The following is an 18,381-nucleotide window of genomic DNA, read 5'->3' as shown; positions in this document are numbered from 1 at the left end:
TTTCCTTTTTTTGATATTTTTATGTTTGTTTATTCTTGGGTTGTTGTAGTCATTACTCCTTGAGTGCACCCATATAGAATATTCAGCTACTGTTTCCTTAGTTTTCCTAGCTGAAGCTAGAGTTACAGTTTCCTTCTGCAAAACAGTTTTTACTGTGTGTCCACCGTTTTAAGGTGTCCTTCCCCTTGGCGTGGCTTGCCATCTGTATCCAGTCATTTCTGAGCATGGGTGTCTAGCACTGTTTGCAGAACCCAGATAGGGATTTTTTTAGCATTTAGTGAAAAAAAGATTGTTGGTTTAGTCTTATTCTGTGCTTTTGGCTGTATTTACTGCAGTTATCCTTGTTCTAGCTTTTGGGGGTTTGGGCTTTTTTTAATCTCTTCAGTTGCTCTTAAGAATCAGCTTGCAGCATGACATCTTTAGTTTTTGTGTTTTCTTTCCAGTAAGGCTTTTATTTTGTAGAATAATTCCTACCCAATGCTTGGCTGACTTTCACAGATTCTTAAAAGAAGGCTTATTTTACGCTGCAGAGTTCAACTTCTCTAAAATAGATGATCCCCATGCTGTTCACGTTAAACATCGGGGAATTTCCAGCTAGCTTGGATTTCTTTGTGGTGAATTCCTTTTCTAGGAAGATGGATGCCTTCACTTGTTCATCACTTTGGTACCCTTTATTGTATTTTAATAAATGAAAACTGGTCTGCTTTAGTAGAACTTATTTTCCTGGCTTATCTCTTCAAACAGCCCCTCCCTGTAAGCAGCAGCTGTCTCAAATCATTTGTTCAGGAGGGGTTTTGTTTAGCGAGATTGGGAGGAAAGAAAAGTTTGCTAATGACCATTCTGAGTTATGTCATTTAACAATTCACCTCTTCTTGTATACGTGAACCTTTTTTCTCTGTATGTGTGGTTTTGTGCCCTTTTTTGAAGTTGAATATTGATGGTTTTGTTCAGTGTAAGGTGAACCGAAGAGGGTTTATCTTTAAATCTTTATATTCTAAAGAGATGACAGCGTAGCGTGCATGCTCTGCTGGGATCAAAAGGTAACAGCATTACAGCAGCATTTCTTGGCTTATGTATTCTGAGGAATTTTTATTTAGCTTCTGGAGAGTGTTTGGTGGCAAACTCCAACGTACAGGACCTTTCAAAAGCTCTGCAAATTGGTTGCTATTAGGGTCACTATAGAATCATAGAATGGCATGGGTTGGAAGGGACCCCAGGGATCATAGAGCTCCAACCCCCCTACCACAGGCAGGGACACCAACCTCCAGCCTGATCTACACAAGGTTGCCCAGGGCCCCATCCAACCTGGCCTTGAACACCTCCAGGGATGAGGCATCCACTATCTCTCTGGGCAGCCCATTCCAGCACCTCATCACTCTCTCTGTAAAGAGCTTCCCCCTAATATATAATCTAAACCGTCCTTCCTTTAGTTTTAATCCATTCCCCCTTGTCCTGCCATTGTCTACCCTTTTAAAAACTTGATTCTCCTCCTGTTTGTATGCTCCCTTCAGGGATGGGAAGGCTGCAATGAGGTCCCCCCAGAGCCTTCTCTTCTCCAGGCTGAATAAGCCCAGCTCCCCCAGCCTCTCTTTGTAGGGCAGGTGCTCCAGCCCTCTAATCATCTTCGTGGCCTCCTCTGAACCCTCTCCAACAGTTCCGCATCTTTGTTGTATTGGGGGCCCCAGACCTGGACATGGGACTCCAGATGGGGCCTCATGAGGGCAGAGTAGAGAGGGACAATCACCTCCCTGTCCCTGCTGGCCACCCCTGTTCTGATGGAGCCCAGGATACCATTGGCCTTGCAAACTGCAAGAGCACACTGCTGGCTCATGTTAAGTTTCTCATCTACCATGACACCCAGCTCCTTCTCAGCAGGGCTACTCTCACGGAGCTATATTTAGTTCTTTCAAAGAATTAACTTTTTTTTTTCCTTAGAAAACTGGTATTAATGTTTTCCTTAGCAGCTCAAAGCATACTAAAGGCATTTATCTTTGGCACCATGCATTACTGTTGTTCTAAGAGCAGTGTGGATGGAAAGACCATGTGCAGACTGGCCAAATGAACCGTCTTGATGGAGCTGGCAAAGTTGCTACTGCAGTGTAAGGTTTTGGTCTGATACATGCTTCTTGTTGTGCCTTGTAAGGTATTGTGATGGAGTGGGAGGTACTTTGGATTTGAGGTCTATCAGTCATCTGACCTTTGCCATGATAATAATTACTATTACTAAAATTTGAGTAATTCCCCAGAGACTCTTCTGTCCTATTGTGGATTTTTAACATTGTTCCTCTAGCTATCAGTCACCCTTTCCAGGTAGGACCCAAGTCTTTGAGGTGTAAAGACTGTCTCTTCATACATCTTTTTTTGTTTATTACATGCATCAGGAGTCAGAGGGAAAGGGTAATAGTTGCGAGATCCATTTTTTTATTCCTTTTAGATGTGGTATGCCTAGGGCATGTGTACAAGGAAAGGTCTGGGTGCATTAAAAAACCTTTCAAAGTAATCTTTAGCTGCAGAAATATCAAAATTGGGCCTCAATAATGGAAGAAAGAAGCGAAGGCTGCAGGGAGAGAATAGATTTTTCTATTAAATGTAGTCTTCCGGGATGTAAAACTCTTACTTCGTCTAGGTGATTAAGGTAAAACCTGCCTTGCTTACCGTTCTCTTCTCTTTGTAGGTTTCCATGAAGATAAACAATTGAAATGTGGATAGCCTATTTGTAGCTTGGTGGTGGTTGTCATCTGGAACGTGCCGGTGTCTCCTCCCAGTAGCTGGTGTAACGTTGGCTGCCGAGAGCCATGAAGGTTGTACCAGAGAAGAATGCTGTCCGCATCCTGTGGGGTAGGGAACGGGGTACCCAAGCCTTGGGTGCTCAGCGGCTTCTGCAGGAGTTGGTAGAGGATAAAACTCGATGGATGAAATGGGAGGGCAAGGTAAGGTTGTGGGGTAGATTGACTTCAGACTGGGGGAAGGGAGACGGGTTTGAAATACATTGTCTCATGATTATACATTTGATGTGTTACACTTGATATGCTCTCTGGCTCTATTCAGTTCCTGCAGTGATGTGATACTAAATACATTCCTGCAGTGGGTTCCCCTTGTTGTCTGTGTGGCTTACAGTTAAAGTATGATCATATGACACTTGCAACACTTCCTGCTTTGTTGGCTTTTTCAGAAAGTTGAGTTACCAGACAGTCCACGCTCCACCTTCTTGCTGGCGTTTAGTCCAGACAGGTAATTAACTCCTAGTTCGTTCCCTGTTTCAGCAGTCTCCTTACACTTACAAAAGTGATGGAGGCTTGTGCCCACTGATTTGCCCGCTCCCGAATAGCTGAGTGAAGCGTCTGGTTCCTGGTATGCATGGACGGAACGTGCGCACCTTCCTAATCCCACAGCTTCCAGCGTAGTTGGTGGTTAATTCCCGAGGTCCCCGAGCGACGGAAAAAGGTTCTGTGCAGCTACTGTGGGATTTCTTAAGACCCTTGAGGGAGGAAAAGGGTATTTTAGCACAACATGCTGAGTGATGGAACACCCACTGGGGTATCTAGGACTAAAGAACAGAGCGGAATGATGCGTGTGTTGGAAGCAGAAATGGAGGTGGGATCTTTCTTAGCATCACTTGATTTGACAGTGGTTGAGATGGTGTGGAGAACTGGGAATATTTATATACCCCAAACTGTCACTCGGGAGTAACTTCTGAGCTGCATGTTCACTCTGATTTTGAAAGTCAAGTTTGTGCTTGCAGATCAGAGGAGCTCACATTTGCATGGACCCTGGAATCTGGCTGCAGGAAGCTTTGTGGCCATTGGTGAAACAGTAGCCTCTCACCCTTTGAGCTCTCTGTGGGAGAGCTGCCGGGTTAGGTGTGAACAGACCCTGTTGAGATGAAGCTAACCATGGTCTGGTTTTACTGCGCCCTTCTCTGGGTAATGTTTGTCCCACCTTCTGCGTTCCCAGGACCCTAATGGCTTCCACACATGTGAACCACAACATCTACATCACAGAGGTCAAAACGGGCAAGTGTGTTCATTCCTTGGTTGGACATCGCCGCACTCCCTGGTGTGTCACCTTCCATCCCACCATTCCGGGCCTCATTGCTTCAGGATGTCTAGATGGGGAGGTTAGAATTTGGGATTTACACGTAAGTCCATACGTGCTTTTGGTATTTGGTGGGTGGTGTCTTCTTTGTGTGTGTCTGAGTTTGTTTCCTGAATGTTGCCTTGTAAGAGCGGTTTGGAAGCTTTGCTGGAACCTGTCTCTAAAAGTGCAGGATAGATCAGAGCTCTCCTCTCCTGTCTAGAGAGGTGGTGACACATGCTTTGCTCAGTCCTGCCAGGTAGGTCATGCTCCTTAGCCATGCCTGTTTGGTTAAAGTGGTACAGATAATACTGGAGAACATTGTGCAAAGTGCCTGTTCAGCTTGTGTAAAAGATACGCTGTTGTTCGTTCCACTGAGCCTATCTGAAGTCCTCATTAGAGACCCAGCTGCTGCTCTGCCAGTTTTGCCTAGCCTGGTGCTTGGCAGAGAGACAAAACCTATGTGCTTACCTGTCGTTTTGAAATGCATCGTGTTTACGGGCTGCCTGAGACACCCTTACCTACAAACCTACATCTGTGGTCATTGCTGCGAGTGGGGTTATGTTCTAGATGTGACACGTGACTTCTGTGAGAGCAGCTGTGGTTTTTTGCCAAGAAAGCATTTCGCTTCCGTGCTCTGGACAGATTCTAGGAGAGGGAGCACATACGTGGAAAACTGATGATCTCAAACTCTGTGACAAACTGCATGTGACTCTTTACTCCTCACTCAGGGTGGAAGCGAGAGCTGGTTCACAGATAGCAACAATGCCATCGCGTCGCTTGCTTTTCATCCTACGGCTCAGCTCCTGCTGATTGCAACTGCCAATGAGATACACTTCTGGGACTGGAGTCGTCGGGAGCCTTTTGCAGTGGTGAAAACAGCCAGTGAAATGGAGCGGGTCAGGTGAGTTCCTCTTCCTGGGGGAAGAGAATGCCTGTATGTGAAAAATCTTCAGATTTGGGGAATTTGGGAGGTTCCTCTGGGATACTGCACTGAGGCGGCAAAGTGTTGCTTGGAGCTCCTTGATTCAGCTGGTAGAAAAACACTCCTGTGGGCAGGAAAAGAGAAACTAGAAATAACATGTGAGCTTGGTTGTTCATACTGGTAGTCAGACATGTTCCCAGAAATGCCCAGAATCTACTTCATGTTTTGTACACTTGGTAATTAAACTCCTCAGCCATAAGGATGAGAGAACCCAGAAGCTGCTGAAAGTGAATGCTGAGCTATTACTTTGGCGCAGCTACAGAGGAAACTGCATTGCTAGAAACTTGATGCCTTCTTTTGAGCAATTTAAAATAAGACATTGATGTAACTCTCAAGGCAAGTTAATCTCTCCCTTTGCACTAGATTCCAATTTGTAATATATATGTATTCCTTAAAATTTCCTGGCTATTTCAGTTGGCACAGCAGTACTTCCTTCCAGTTTTTAACTTCTATGTAGCATTGTTGCAGACTACAAAGTAGCTGCAGTCTTCAGCTAGATAAGTATGTTATCTCCTCCTTAATGCTTAAACTTTTTGACATCCTTCAGATGATGATGATGGTAATGTTCTTATTGTAAGTATTTCACATGGAGTCTTCTTCCTTGCTGTGTCAATGTGAATCTGCACTGGTGATTGATACTTGGCTCTGCTTTTTTTTTTTTTTTTAGGTTGGTACGGTTTGATCCCTTGGGACACTATTTGCTCACAGCAATTGTTAACCCTTCTAACCAGCAGGTAAGGGGAATGTCAGTACCCATATTGACTGGGTAGTTAGAGGATGGTCTCCAAACATTAACCCTCATCTGTTCAGAAAAGCACAAGGCTGCTTAGGAAGTCCCTCTAATCTGAATTCTGTCTCACCTTAATTCATTGCGTGAATGTTCTTGCCTCATGTGCAGAGCTGCTAAAGAGCTCTCCAGAGGGTGTTTGTTTTGCCGTTTTTATGTCATTAGTGGTGGGACAGGTGTCCCAGTGGCCCTGCACTTTCAGTTCTGTTGTGACATGCTACTGGATTGGAAGCTGCTCCCCTCAGCTGCTGACCTTCAGATGCCGATGCTTCTTTCTGTTCATGTGAACGGTCTATTGTCAGAGGTCACTGGGCTGTAGGAAGAGGTTGTCTGGATCCATAAAATGAGCTCTGAAACAGTCTCAGCTGGTTTCCTGCAAGTCAAGGCCTCTAGGAAGGGACTTACCGCATCCTTTCATTTGTCTGAGATGGTAGCTGACTTTCTGCTGTTTATTTGGAGGTACAGGATTTTGCTGTGAGGTGATTGAACTTTGCTTCCTTCTGCAGAGTGATGAGGAAGTGGAAATCTCCGTGGACAGCACAGAGATGCCTCATTATCGCCAGCGCGCTATCCTTCCGTCCCAGCCTGTGAGGCGCACGCCTCTCCTCCACAACTTCCTGCATATGTTGTCCTCCCGCTCCTCCGGCATACAGGTGGGAGAGCAAAACAGTGTTCAAGACTCTGCTACCCCATCCCCTCCACCGCCTCCACCACCACCACCTCCGCCTCCAGCCAGTGAGAACACAAGGGCATCTGTCTATAACAGGCTCCGGGAGCGAGTCAGCTATCCCACAGCAGAGTGCTGCCAGCACCTGGGGATGTTGTGCCTTTGCAGCCGATGCTCTAGTGCAAGACTTCCTTCTTCTCTCTTCCCACACCAGGAAAACGCACCCTCCACGTCTTCTGGGGCCACTGGCACTTCCTTCTCCTCTGTGCAGACAGAGCCTTATCAACCCCCAGAGCAGGCATCCGTAGCGCAGGAGGAGCAGGGGATACTTAACAGGCCCTCTGCTTTCAGCACAGTTCAGAGCAGCACTGCTGGCAACACCCTGCGCAACCTTAGCCTGGGCCCCACGCGGCGGTCCCTCAGCGGGACCTTGGCAGGCCACCAGTCCCGGTACCAACAGTCTGCGAGAGAGATGGCTTCGGGCTTAGGCGGGTCTGACTGGTCCAGGACAGTGCTGAACATGAGCTCACGGTCAGAGCTGGAAGCCATGCCTCCCCCTAGGACCAGTGCCTCCTCCGTGAGCTTGCTGTCGGTGCTGAGACAGCAGGAGGGAGGTTCCCAGGCATCGGTCTATACTTCTGCAACAGAAGGGAGAGGCTTTCTGGCCCCAGGGGCTGAGGCGGACAGTGGTAGTGGCGCTGGTCCGAGCAATCCGGCCAGCATCCGTAATGAGCTCCAGTGTGATTTGAGGCGATTCTTCCTGGAATATGACCGGCTTCAGGAGTTAGATCAGGGGATTGGTGGGGAGCCCAGCCAGTCACAACAGGCTCAAGAAATGCTCAACAACAACATTGAGCCTGATCGGCCGGGTCCCTCCCATCAGCAGACTCCACACAGCAGCGAAAACAATTCCAATTTGTCCCGGGGTCACCTGAACCGCTGTCGCGCTTGTCATAACCTGCTGACCTTTAACAATGACACGCTGCGCTGGGAAAGAAGCACGCCTAGCTACACACCAGGGCAGGTTCAAAGCACGTTTGAGGGTGTTCCTCCAAATACCAGCCAGGTGCAGCCTGCAGAGAGAACCGAGGGCAGAGCTCCTGCCTCTAGCAGGCTGCAGCTGGGCAGCTCTTCCACCCCGCAGGAGGAGAGGACCGTGGGATTGGTCTTTAACCAGGAGACGGGGCACTGGGAAAGAGTTTACAGCCAGTCGGCTTCAAGCAGACCTGGGAATGTATCACAGGAGGCCTTAAACCAGGAAATGCCTGAGGAAAGCTCAGAGGAGGATTCACTCAGGAGGTAAGATATATGCTTGGCCTTCCTCCTCTATTTCTTCTTAAGCCTTTCCCATCTGGTCTGAGTTTTTCAGTGTTTTCAGAGTTAAAAACCTTTTCTCACGCAGTTATGTGCTATTTGTGTAGATGAAAATCCATATACGTTGATGTCTTGTAGCTGCCATCATCATGCTGCAGATAGGTTCTGAGGATGTCTGTAAGGACAAACACCAGACCTCTCAATGGGAAAGGAGAATGGTAGTGCAGGCTGGCAAAAGTATGGGCTCTGGCAGCAGATCTCTAGGGTGAAACTGCACTCCTGGTGCTTCTCAGACACTGCAGGAGGGTGAGAACATAGGATATGCTGTGCTGTCATTTGTGCCCCATATCATGCGTGTGCTGCACGCTGAGAATCTGCCCAAGGTAGGCATGGAAAATTTGGCACGAGTAGGGAGAGTTGCTTTGAGTGACATGACTTGTTAAGGTTGTAGTCGTGAAGTTGGAAAGGTTAACAGTCAGTTCCTTGGTGTTGCCATACAGGACAAAAAAAGTCAAAGCTCTGTGTCAGAGCTTTGGGCATGGGCTTTAGCTGTGAGTGTTTGGTCAAACCCACGCAGTTTGCTTGCCTTGATGAAGAGGTAGGTTTTGAAAGTGGCTCCTATTGACCTGAATCTGTAGTGAGCTTGTTGGGGGCATGCTTATAACTGAAAAATTTAGGCTCTACTGTATTTTCTAAGAAGGTGATTGTTATTTTTGTAAGGATATATATCTTTAATATACTTCAGAGGCATTACAGGAAAGAGAACAAGCCAAATCAAACTTGCCACAGAAAGGACCTGTGCTTTGTGTGAAGGCATGTCCATTGGCTTGTGTGGTTGATTTGGCTACTTTGTTACCTTGGATAAGGTTTACTACTATGTTTCAGTTGGACATTCACTCTGGCAAGTGTTTTGCCTAGGCAGAGAAAAGGTCCAGTCCTGCTCTTTCTCAGAAATAGGTGCTTCATGCTGTAGGAAAGTGACATTTCCAGGTTGGATGCAGATGTAACTGACTGAGGCAGCTTTGTACACAGGAGTGCCTGGGGAAAGGGAATTCTTTCCTTCTTTCTGCAGATAAGCTGATTATGCTCAGGCTTGGAACAGTGACTGCCTTTCTTGTTGCTGTAGCTGCATAGCAAATAAGTGGTGGTGGTCATGAAATTATTAATCTGCTTCTAAATCCTTGCCCCAGTTTTTTTTTATAGCCTGCCATAATGACAGTCTCAAGCTGATTACATGGTAACTACTTCTTTCTTGGGCCTGGACTTACCTGCTGTTAATTTAAATCAGATATCCTCTAGTCCCCTTTTAAAGGGCAGAGAGGTGAGAAGGAACTGACAAATTTAGCTTTAAAATGGCACTAAGTCTTGTATTATCTTTACTTTGAAATAGCTGCAGTAGTGCCTCCACTGTGTTGCTTGTTCTCTGGGCTGAGTCACCACAGTGTCAGAAATGATGAGGGGAAAATAACTTTCTTATTGATCAGGGGGTTGGCACGTATTTGGGCAGTGAGGTGTGGTAGAATCTGTAGATGGGAACTCTTCTGTGAGAACTGTAAAATTTAAAAAACATCCCGAGGCACGTAACTTAGTCCACCCCAGTGTGCAGGAGCTGGATGGGTCACTGCCTCACAGTTGGAGTCCCATGACCAAATCTCTGGGTCATTTGGCCAATGGTCCATAGTGGTTGCTGCTGCCTGCTCAGTGGCTGCAGCATCTATGCAGGGTTACTGACCTACCTGGATGCCTGTGCAAGCAGGTGCTTTTTGCCAAGACATTAAATTGGAGTGTTCAGTTTGAAGTGTGAGTTTATATTCCAGAAGAATTCCTGTAAAATGAAACCTTTAGTGAAACCCTTGTGGCAGAAGTTGCTGAGAAACTCTTTGTTTTCCCAGCCTCCTGCTTCTGTTACCAGGCCTTTCTCAGGAACAAGACTGGCAGGGGCTTCTGCTTCCCTTCTGACTGAAGTTAAGGGAACGGTGGAGTAGCGAGGGAAGGAAGCTGAGAGCAGTGAGCAGTCTGGTATTAAATGCTCATGGCAGCTTTCCTTGAAGTTAAACTTAATTTCTTTCCTGATGAACACGTTTGGTGGACTTGTGGGGAGCTTTATGAAATCTCTCCCCTCAAAAGGAGCCTTGCATGTGCATATATGCTGCAGGTATTACTTCTTTTTCTTCTTTTTCTCCTCAAAGTAGCTGTTACACTTTCCCTTATAGTAACAAGCCAACAAGCATCTGCTTTTGCATAGAATGAGCATCCTGGGGTCCAGCCTTCTTGGCTCCCAGACCTAGGGTGTGCTCCCACAACTGGAAGTGCTGGAAGCACTCCTGCATAGCAGAGTCCAAAATGTCTGTTAGCCGTTGCAGCTGCAGAAGCATGCAAAGATGGTGACTAAGGTTTGTGAGATGTAAGCTGCGTAATGCTGAAAGTGCTGGGGAAATAGAAGAGAGAAGATAAGCCTTCAAGCCTGAGGGTGCAATTGATGACTGCATGCACCCTTTCAGACTGTGTAATTTTGTGCCTGTGGACCTTAGGGGGGAGTTCTTGGTGTTGGGGAACAGGCACGGATTTGCTTGTAACCTGTTTCATACTCTGTTTTACTTTGTTTCTCCATTAGATGTCCTCATTGGGCAATTGAGCTCTGTATTCAAAGGCTGGCTGAAAAAATTATATAGAAATTGTGTCTGGAAACTGTGTATGTTCACATTCCCTGTCCACGGGTAGGATCTTTTCCTTGACCTGGCTTGCCGGGCTGAGAAGTAGTTTGCTGGGAAGATACAGCTGTAGAGGGTCAATTAAGTTAATAGGCAGTTTAATGAAGGTTGTTCCTCTTTGATTTCTGTTGGTGCGGCTATGCCAGCTTGGTATGGAGAGAATTCTGCTTGTTGTTATGGTGCTGGGCTAATTATCTTGGGCTAATCATGAAGGGATTAGTAGGCATGTAATGAAGCTATTCCAGCCTAACAGCTCTGGCACCTCTATTAGGAGGCACATGTATGCTGCTGGGAGCCTTGGCAGTCCTGTCCCATTCTGGTTGAGCTGTGTGATTCTTGAAGCTGTATCAGTGATGTATGAAATTGAGCAAGGTTTATGGTCTGCCTTAAGCAGAAGTTGGTGAGACTGAGCTACAGCTTTTTTGAGGTTCTCCAGGCTGATCACATTAATTCAGACGTAAGGGGCTTTCCCCTGTGAATCTCTCTCTGCCTCACTTGTAACATCAAAGTGAAAAGAGCCTCAGAAGTCCCTGAAGTTGTCATGTGAAGCATGCTGAATAAAATGGGAGATAGAAAATGCCTCTTTGGCTATTTGAATACAACACAGGTGATACCTATAAAACTAGTGTTATTAAAAAAATCCTTTGGCTTTTTATATCTAATGGTATTTCTTGGTTCTGGCACAGCGCCTCAGGCCACAGTCTTTCTAGAGTGGATGCAAGGAGCAAATAGTGCTGTGTGTGTCCCTGTTGAAGTATTTCAAACCTTAACAGGTGAAACAGTCCTTAGAAACAGGGAAAAGAGAGATACAGATGGAAATTTATCCTCTAAGCGTTCAAGATTTAGCTGCTTCTAATATATCAAAGGGGCAATTCTGATGTTGTTTACCTGCCTATTTTGACTAGTAATTTGAATGAATTACTGCAAATGAAAGACAAGCCCTGTCCTATTGCTGGACAGGTTTTATGAAACCTGTGTTTCGAGAGGAAATGCTAATTATTCTTCTATGAAGAAGCTTTGTCTGGCAATTATGTTAAACTTCTCTAACCACTCCACTGCACTTATTCCAGAGGTCAAGTTCTGTAGGCTGTGCTATGAGTTCACATCAGTAAGACACAGGCACAGAAGTTAATGTTTTTGCACTGTAGTTTGGCAGACAAGATAGTCAATTGAAGTTACCTGATAAATCTGAGAAGTCTTTTGAACTGTCCTGGGTGATGGTCGTGTGATGCACGCAGGTAGGAAGAAGTCTGTGTTAGGTGGGAGAGTTTGTGTTGTCTGCAGACACTTGTATAAACTCTGAGGTGTTGTTGGTGTATAAAAGTGCAGAGTGCACGGAGCTGTGTGAATAACTGACCCGTTGGAGCGGCACAGCTCACCAGAGGCGTTGCTTTTCAATATTTTTAGACTGTTGGATGCAGCAAGCACAAGTGCAGACAGACCAGATTCCCTGGAACCATGTAACAGGGTCTGAGGTGAAATTTCTGCCTTTCATGTTGCCAGCTCTGTGTGAGGATTGAGGTCCTGCCTGCCTGCTCCCCTGCCTTTTGTCCTGAGCTACAGCTGTGTGGTACTTGGCAATCTAGGGTTTCTGCCTCGGTGAGGTGAGAAGGCTGTAGGATTATGACTGGTCCAGGCATTGGTGCTGGACATGGCAAATGAGTTTGGCTGTGTTCCTTTCCCTTAGCCAAGGTATAAACGCGCTCCCGGTGGTCTCACCTGCTAGCCAAAAACAGGCCCGTGCGCCCTGCTCTTGTCAGGTATGTGCAGGAAGGTGGAAGTGATGGCACCATCCTCACCTGCCTGGGCACTGCAGTGACTCCGGCTCGTGTCACAGCTTTATCCAGTCGTGACGGCCTTCCTGGGAGCACGTAGCGCTCTATACGTATACCAGGCATGGAAAGGAACCTCTAGCCTGTTTGTTACCCTCTGGTTTCTCAGAACCGATTTCATCTCCACTCCGCTTTGCTGCCACAAGGGGGTAATGTTGCTTCTGCTCTTTGCTCTCCTGGCGGAACCAGAAAGTTTCTGAGCTCTTGCATAAAGAAAACAAGGTAGCTTGAGGACCTCCCGCCCTCCCCCCTGCCCAGTCCGAAATTGCAGTTTATCTCCTTAGTTACCATACATTTGGGAGTTGTTCAATGTCTGTGGAAAGGCATGAATGAGCATCCTAAGGGGAAATGGGTCTGACACGGAATGCAAGCTTATCCTCTTATCTTTTGTAGGGCTTTTAAAGGGACACGTAGGGATCTGGAGGTGAAGCAGGTATTTTGTCTTTCTGACATGCAAATACCGGTGAGTTAGAGCTATACAAGACCAGCTTCGCGGAAGTGGTCTCACTTCTTGCTCATTGCCAAGCCTGGAGCAGACATTTCTTTGCAGTCTGCCTTGTCAGAGGGTTTGTTTGCATTTAAATGGTTGCTCATCCATCCTCGAGGCTTCCATAATACTGGATTTATTTACTGGAGGAATGCTTGGCAGATGTTGATTGGAGCCTGGCCTTTTCCTTGGGGCTGTGTTTATTTTCTTGTTCAAGTATGCTGTGAGCTATTACCGAAATTCCTGGGCTTTTCCATAAGAAGGCAGTGGGCAGGTTTGAGTCGGTTTGTTTGTTTCTGATGCAAATAGGTACGGTTTACTCGAGGCCAGGAGGGGATGCTTCTTCCGTTTCTAAATTGTAGATACTGGTGTTGACTTTGTGGTCAGCGGTTAAATAGATTGACAGGCTTAGAGCGCTCCCATTCCTGCCCAGCAATGGCTAGTGCTATATAGAAAAGAGTATATAGTCTCTTTTATAGCTCATTCTTGAGGTCCTGCTGAAGCCTGAGCTTCTGATGTGCTGCTCTGGTTTTTGATCTAAATGACCAGGCTGTTCAGATCTGTGCATATATTGGCTTCTGGTAGCTTTCTCACCATGTTAAAGCACTGAATGAAAAGGTGCTTGTCACTCATGCCCTCGCCTTAAAAACAAAATCACCAGAACATTTCTTTGCCCCCTGCTGTGGGTACAGACTTGCCTGCAGAGACAGTTATGGGGCTGAAATTTAACATCAAAATAATGAGGGGAAAAAAGGAGTGCTGCACCCATTACTAGGTTTTGGGGGGAAGGGAACTGCGGTACCTAAAGCTACAAAAAGCATCTTGTGGTGTAGACAGAACACATACCTAGTGTATTTCGTGTTGTTTTGTTCCTTATTTCACAAACCCCGCATTGTTACTATTTTTTTCCTAATTGCTTACAGCAGTTGTGGCTTGCTTATTCAAGTATCTAGTGTCTGATGCAGCAGTGATGTGTGGAGTTCACTGAAAAAGGGGGGCTTGAGGAGGAGAAGGGCACACCTCTGAGCCGTGGAGAGGCAGCTGTATGATACTGGATGCTCAGACAGCACATCAGTGGGAATGTGGTCCGTGCCAAGTCCAAATGGATATGCACGCAGTATCATTTCTCCCCACCCCTGACATTCGGGCCCATTATTTATGGAAGCCCATTTGCAGTTTGGGCTCAGTGTTTTGTTTAAACTTATGGTGTGTACACCTTACATGTGTTGTGGAAAGAAGGGTTTTTCTGGCAGCCTTGTAGCTTCTATAATGGAAAAGTTAATGCTGTGCTGTTTTCAGGCTTGCTAAGAAGTCATTCCGAAGATGCTTGTTACAATTCTTGAAAATGATGGTGCTAGAGGTAAGCATTATCTCAGTGGGTCATGAGGAACAGTGGGGTAAATTGAAGTTACGAGGGGATTTGCAAGCAGAGACCTGGTTCAGGTTTGTGGCTGAGAAGAGGAGCTTGAGGGAAGAAAAACAAAGCTGAGGTGGAGGAATGGTTTCTGGAAATGTTAGCCTGGACACACGGGAATGAATGAAGACCTAATCCAAAGGCAATGTGAGCATTTAGAAAGGGTGAGCTGCGGTGATGGGAGAGATATGCAGGTTGTGGGCAGACTTGGCTAGTATTGGGGTTTTTTTTGCCTTTTCTGAAAATGGAAAATACAAATTAGTTTTATCATGAGAAGGTCACCACAGCCTGGACTGTGTGAGAGGCTGCCACGATGTATAAATGGGCAGGTGATACCTATGTGAGCTCTGAGGTGATTGCTGCCGCCCTTGCAGCTTTGTGGGGTGTTTTGTCTCTGTGTGGGCAGGAAAGACTTTGTTTTACTGACATGGCAGAAGTTTGAGCTCTTGAATCTGCTGGTAGTTGTTACAGAGAAAAACAAGTAAAAGAGGTGCCTGTTTTCTTGCACAGAGGTTCCTCCCCCTGCCTTTGCTGGTCTCCTGATTGAAGATTAATGTACGGTTGCTAGAGCCCTTTTACTTCGTTACTGAGAGTTGGTGGGGGGAAAAATTGATGCCTTGTGCTTTCCCTTTTGCAGTGACTAATAGAGGTCACTCCTTGCTGCTGAGTTTCCCTGAATAGTTTGGAGAGCTGGGCATGTGCAGCCTCCTCCAAACCTGCAGAAAGGCTTAAGCCGCATTTTCCTTCTCTTGGCCTGTATTTAAATATACAGCAATGGCTGTAGCACACAATAAAGAGATTCTTTTCCACATGATACTCTTGCAGCAACTTGGCTTGCAAATTAAGCAGGTATAGAAATAACTCTGCTTTCTCAAATACCCTCATGATTCTCAAATACCCTCAGTCAAACCGTTTGTCTTCTACCCAACCCCTGCCCCCAGGCCCCAGTCCAGTACGCAATGAGAAGATCCCCTATAAGAGAAGCAGGTAAACTGTTTCTCTGCAGTCCCCGGGAAACTGAAACCTGTTTCCCTTCAGGTGTCTGTCTGTGGGGTTGCTCTGGGACTTTGCTGCCATGCTTCAGCAAACACAAGGGAACTTGTTAAAATTGGATTCCAGTGGTGCTCCTTAATGAAGATGGAATAGGTATATGCTTCCAAACTGGCTTGCTTAGTTGCTTCTATGGAGGAGTAATGAGATCTAGAGTTGGGTGCCTTGTTTTCAGTGTTGGGGTGGGTTTGTTTTGCTTTTTTTCTTTCGTTTTCAGGAAGGCCTACATGAGATGACAACAAAGATATTAGATAAAGGCAGGTTGCTTAGAAGTTGAAAGACAGCTGACTTCAAACAGATAGCTATTTGAGGATGTATAAAAGATACCCCAGTTCTCAGCTTTCCTACAGAGAAGTGTGAATAGCTTCCCTCTCCCTGTCCTTTGTTGGGTTGTCTGTCTGCTGTGCTGTCTGCACGTGGCTTCCCTCTGCCCTTCTGATCCAACTGCTGCAGGCTGGGCAGGATGTCCAGACAAGCTTACTTGGCCTGGAACAGTTGCTTCTGTTTCCATTTTTTTATTTATGCCCACTGAGTTCATGTACTCATAGTGTTCTCACTCGGGGATGAGGTTTGGTGTAGGATTAATGGTGGTCTCTGACATGCTTAAATCATCTAGCTGTGATTCTTTAGAGCTTGTTGTCTGGCTTTAAGCAGTGGTAAAGCAACGGCAGAGTTTTGTTTTGCTTTTACCAGGAAACAAGTTTTGGGCGGGCCCTCAGACCTTCTATTTCAGGCCTGCTTGCTCAACTAAAAGCTCTCTGGCTTTTTTGAGCCGGGGAGGAGCTGGGGCTGTCAGCGTAAGAGGCACGCTGTGCTGCCAGCACAAGCCCCAGTCGTTACATGTACATATGTTGCACACACTCACTCATTCTTCACACTCCTTATAAATGCCCACAGCACGGTGTGCCTGGGGACAAAGTGCCCTCATCCAGTTATTTGCTCCTTAGTACAGAATCTGGGCTGGAGAACTTGGCAGTAGAGCAGCATGCATCTACTGTCTGGGCCTGGAGCAAGGAAAGAGGGACCTGGGATCTGACTCAGTAATACAACTGTAACCAAAATAGTGATGAGTCTAGATTTCTCTAGTTGAGCCGTTCTGGTCTGTTGAGTAGCTAACATGCATTTTAAACATTTTCCACATACATATTTAACTGATTGCACCAAATGGCTGTTTGTGTGATGATGTAACTGACCCCCTCCCTTGCTCGTCTTGAGAAAGCACCTGCTGGAACTGAAGGCTGTGAATAAACAGGGTTCATTATCTGCCAGGAAACTGACTCATTTTTCTGCTTGAAATGCTTTAGCATCAAATCCTTCCCCTGTCTTCATGAAGTGGGAGGGCTGGGGTAAGTGGCTGAACTGCCCTGACGGTCATCTGTTGACCTGACTCTTCATTATTCCAGCCTGAACATGAACGTTTTAAAGAAGGTGATTGATGTGTGGTTGGGACCTCTGTTTTCATAGCCATAGAAGCCTATGGAGATAACAGTATGGCTTCTGCCCCCTCAGGAAAGACACCTCCTCTTCAATTCCCTATGGAGAAGCAGGAGTCCTATGTAATTATCCCAGAAGCTGACGCAGATCTGCGTGCGTGGGTAAGCAGAGATTTCTGCTGTCCACACAATCTGTGGTGTTGGGAACTCCCAGAACAAGGAGAATTTGAAGCAGATATTATACATACGAAGGTAGGTAGAAGAGCCCTCGGAAAAGTGAAGCTGTCTGCAGGCTGAGGGAGTTCACTGTGTTGGCTCTGTTCTGGCCATGCTTTTGAGCCTGTTATCATAACCACGATGACTTAGGAACCGATCCCCTCTAGCTGAATCTCTGATATAACTGCATGTTGTTAAGGCTCTGGGTGGAGGAATGCAGTGTCTGTCTTCAGCTTGGTTGCCTGCCCCATTTGAAGTACTGCAAGAAAACTGCCACTGCACAACAAAACAGCACATGCAGTAGCTTGAGCTGATTTAAATTTCTTCTCCACTTGCCACACCTCAAGTTTTAACCCTACAAAATGAGAGTGTAAACATCTTCATCATTCGGTCCATGCTGGAGTTGTTGCCAAACTAATCGATTGCTGCCAGAGCTGCTCTTGACCCTTTTAATGTCCATCGTGGATGTGTGTTTCCTGTTGAAATAACGCATTAATCATTCCATGGGTGCTGTATGACAAGGACCTCTGCATAATGCTAGCTCATCAGTTGTTCTGACGCATGGCCTTTGTCAGCAGGTGAAGTAATAGATCAACAGTGGGACCTTGGGTTGCAGATGAAAAAATCTGTCATCTTCCTCAGAGCCACTGACTTTCCCTGTGATGAGGTCCAAAGGTGCTGTGTATCTCCTGTGGCATCAGGTGGTAAATGGAAGTTGAAGTTCCCAGTCTAGGAGCAGAGATGAAGTAACAGCATGATTAATCATGTATTACTTTCTAGTTAACCTGAAGCAGGTAAACCTTTAAGGGTTAACAGTAGTGTTCTTGAAACTTTTGCTCCCTGCCTTATCATCAGAACTCAAAAGTTTTTCAGCTCTTTGAACTCTTACCTACAGTTCTTTGCTTTGTGTAATTTTGCTCCTTTTCTCTTCATTCCTTCCCAAATATACTCCTCCCATCCTGGCTGAAGACCTGACATGCTGTCTGTTTTCTGACTGAGGAATCCTTGCAGCTTGTTTTCTGCAGGATTCTTGCCCAGAATCAGTGAAGGGGGAAAAATGTTTTCGGTGATAACTTCTGACCTATATTAAACCTGCTTCACTGACAGCTCCACACCTCCAGCTGGGAAGGACATCATCTCTGTCCCTGGTTGCCCTTCCGAGTTAACACAAGTTCTTTCTCACAGACAGGCCAAAGTGTTCTACAAAGACCGTGTTTGGAACATATTGCATCTTTGCTGTCACTGCTTTCCCTAAAGAAAGGAATCTTATTGCAAAGAGCATTCATTATGTGGAATAACTTTATAAAAAGGAAAAAAAGGCAATGGCAAGAATGGCTAACAGGGCTTGGAAGCTTGTAAGAAAGACACACACCATCTCTTGTGCCTCACTGAGGATCAGAGGTTTATGATG

General features: G+C 46.1%; 1 protein-coding gene across 5 annotated transcripts in view; it reads left to right on the top strand.

The window, feature by feature from the left end:
- Nucleotides 1-2,795: 2,795 nt before the first annotated feature.
- AMBRA1 (autophagy and beclin 1 regulator 1) overlaps nt 2,796-18,381 on the top strand; it is a gene marked incomplete at its 5' end in the record, with an annotated part of 126,250 nt that continues 110,664 nt past the window's right edge. For 3 of the 5 annotated variants that reach the window (XM_084264054.1, XM_084264053.1, XM_084264052.1), the window contains 7 exons: nt 2,796-2,930; nt 3,173-3,231; nt 3,955-4,138; nt 4,806-4,978; nt 5,727-5,793; nt 6,353-6,499; nt 6,785-7,812. In XM_084264054.1, coding sequence (XP_084120180.1) covers nt 2,796-2,930; nt 3,173-3,231; nt 3,955-4,138; nt 4,806-4,978; nt 5,727-5,793; nt 6,353-6,499; nt 6,785-7,812 — 1,793 coding nt within the window. Of the gene's footprint in view, nt 2,931-3,172; nt 3,232-3,954; nt 4,139-4,805; nt 4,979-5,726; nt 5,794-6,352; nt 7,813-18,381 lie in introns of all 5 variants that reach the window. The other 2 variants (XM_084264051.1, XM_084264050.1) reach the window with 1 other exon arrangement.

This window comes from Gallinula chloropus (assembly GCF_964237585.1).
Source record: "Gallinula chloropus genome assembly, chromosome: 4".
NCBI lineage: Eukaryota > Metazoa > Chordata > Aves > Gruiformes > Rallidae > Gallinula > Gallinula chloropus.
Note: the sequence above shows the minus strand (reverse complement) of the source record. Positions and strands in the feature narration are given on the sequence as shown.